The sequence below is a fragment of the Myotis davidii genome, unplaced genomic scaffold (genome assembly GCF_000327345.1).
Source record: "Myotis davidii unplaced genomic scaffold, ASM32734v1 scaffold962, whole genome shotgun sequence".
NCBI lineage: Eukaryota > Metazoa > Chordata > Mammalia > Chiroptera > Vespertilionidae > Myotis > Myotis davidii.
In genome coordinates this window covers 3,929,687-3,932,268 of record NW_006295559.1, presented here as the reverse complement: position 1 = coordinate 3,932,268, position 2,582 = coordinate 3,929,687, and the positions used below count along the sequence as shown (strand labels likewise).

Below are 2,582 nucleotides of genomic sequence, written 5' to 3'. Positions count from 1 at the left end.
GTGTTTAAAGGGACAATCTAATTATTTCACTCTGCTACAACATTCCTCTCAACAGCCTCCCACTGCTTTTACAGCCCAGTCCTGGCCCCTTCTCCCACCCCTGACACACATTCCCTTTCTTCCCCAAGGTCCTCTGTCTTTGGATGTCCCTCGATCCCTCCTGCCTCAGGCCCTCACACATGTTGCTTCCTCTGTTTGGAGGGCTGCCCAGCCCCATCACCAGCCCCCTCCTCATCCTTCTGTCACAGCTCAGGTACCTCCTGATGCCCAGACCACACCATGTGGCTTGTTGTGAGAACAGCAGGGCAGGGGCCACACCTATTTGGGTCTCTGTATCCCAGCACCTAGGACTATTTCCAGCCCAAAGTTAGAAATGGCCAACATAGTTATTGATGAATTCCCTAGTTGACTGATTGGATCTCAAACAAATCATATCACCTCTACAGGGTGTGGAATTGTCAATTCTTGCGGAAGACTTGGGGAGGGAGAACAAGATAAGCATTAAGCGATGAACTGAGCCCCATTTGGGCAAGGGCATTCCTTCTGTAGTCAACGTCATCATGTTAAAGTCAAGCGGACCCTGCAATTAGGCAGCAAACCTCACATGGCATGAAGAGCATTCAAAACCAGACATTTCCGGGCATAGACGGAATCCCCCCCAAGAAGGCAACTTTCCCTGGTACGACTGCATGCCAGTGGCCACAGGACTCTGCTGTGCTCCCCTTCCAGGAAGGGAAAGGGCTGGTGGCAATGAAGACCCACAGGACGAGGGGAATGTGGGATCTGGGAGGGTCACACCATCTTGAGGATTTGAGGGGAGTCCTGGCAGTGGGGCCCTAGGCCTGTCAGCTGTTAACATCACTCCAGCCTTAAAAGACAGGGTCCAGGGTCCTGCCAGGCTGGGGGCAGGGGAGGAGCCACATGGTTCCAGAGTCAACTTCAGCCTGAGCCATGTGGGGAGGGGCTGCTCCAAGGCCCAGCCCACGGAGTATGGCTGACTTGCCCCAAGCCAGCCCCTGCCTGTTCCCTCAGGGGAGAACCTGTTGGATGGCATCCTCACTGCAGGGCTCACCTTTTCAATGAACTCTGGGATGATTTTTTGGTCTGTCAGGTGAACTAAGGAGGAACAGCAATCTAATTCCAAGACGTAGCCTTCATTGTGCAGATCAGATTTTTGAGATCTGAAGAGAGAGGGGAAAACACATAGGCAATGATTACAATTTTGCACAGTATTAACAAAATGGAGGCGTTTAATAAAACCCAAAATTATTTTCTGAAACAAATGCCAAAAAGGCAGTGCTGAAAAATAATTTATGGTAAACAACTCGAATAATATAGAGAGAGCTACATCATGCAAAAAACCTCCCACACAAATCATCAGTAAAAAGACATCATGAATGATCGGGTTAGCACAATATGGCTTACACATTAAACAACACACCCTACACACACACACACACACACACACACACACACACACACACCAGTAATGTATCTTTAATACATTAGCTGTATCTATATATATATATTTTTTTTACTTTTTCTGAAGAGAATACATTCACATATCCATCACTTAAAGACTTTAAATGGCTCAATCCCCACAGAAGACAATCTGGCAAAATCTATCAAAATTAAAGATGCAGTAAAAAAAGACTGTAAGGCAGCAAGAGAAGAACTTCTGGGAAAAGAGTGGAGGGCTGAGGTAAACACCTGCAGCCTTCGGGTCAGAGCAGAGGTATGCAGGGTGCCCCTGCCCCTGCCCCTGCCCCACACAGGCAGTGGGACTGCCTCCCCCTTTCCCACCAGATGGACATGCACGGACACAATGCTATGCACATGCAGGAGAACCAGAGCAAGTGGTCACCAGGACATTCCGCCACTGCAGCCATTCCTGTCAGGGCTTCTGTAGGACACTAACTTGGGTCTGAAGAACTCCTGGAAGCCACATGGCTGCCAGAATTGAAGGTGATTCTTGCAATAGGAAGTGGGACTGTAGCTAAGGGATAGAACATGCTCTTTCTTCATGGGGAGCGGGACTTAAATCGAAGCCTGGGCTCTGTCCAGGACTCACACCACAAGCACAGCCACTCTCCTCCGAGGGGAAGACAAGCCACTTACTAGGAGTTCCACCAAAGAAGGACCCATGCCAGCCCCTGTGAGTGCAGGGGTAGCCAGAAAATTCTTAAAAAGTGGGCACTGTCACACTGCACCCCACCAAAGTAGTTTCTGCATGAATATTTGCTATAATAATGTTTAAAAAAGAATTCCTAAGATTCTTATATATCAAACAAGCAATTTATGCTACTATTAACCATCTGGGCATGATTTACATGAAACTCAAAAGTGAAAATATTAAAGAGGATTTGGTTTCCCCCAGGTGTGTAACTGTGATTGGGTAAGCAAGCATCAACAGCATATTTTGACCTTATTGTTCCTTCTAACATATCCTTTCACGAGTAGGGACTGAGGCACAAACTTTTGAAATAGAAAAATTACAATCTGCTCAAACTGGGATGAGCTAAACCAAAAAAAATAAGCCAATTCTGCACCCTACCCTTCTTGCCTAAAAATTTCATCAGAGG

At 47.2% G+C, this 2,582-nt stretch overlaps 1 protein-coding gene across 1 annotated transcript in view; it reads right to left on the bottom strand.

The window, feature by feature from the left end:
- The window catches only part of RFTN1 (raftlin, lipid raft linker 1), a 163,427-nt gene that overhangs the window by 86,771 nt on the left and 74,074 nt on the right, over positions 1 to 2,582 (bottom strand). Inside the window, exon 3 of the mRNA XM_006770209.2 lies at positions 1,073 to 1,181. Within this exon, the coding sequence (XP_006770272.1) occupies positions 1,073 to 1,181 (109 nt within the window). The remainder of the gene's footprint in view (positions 1 to 1,072; positions 1,182 to 2,582) is intronic.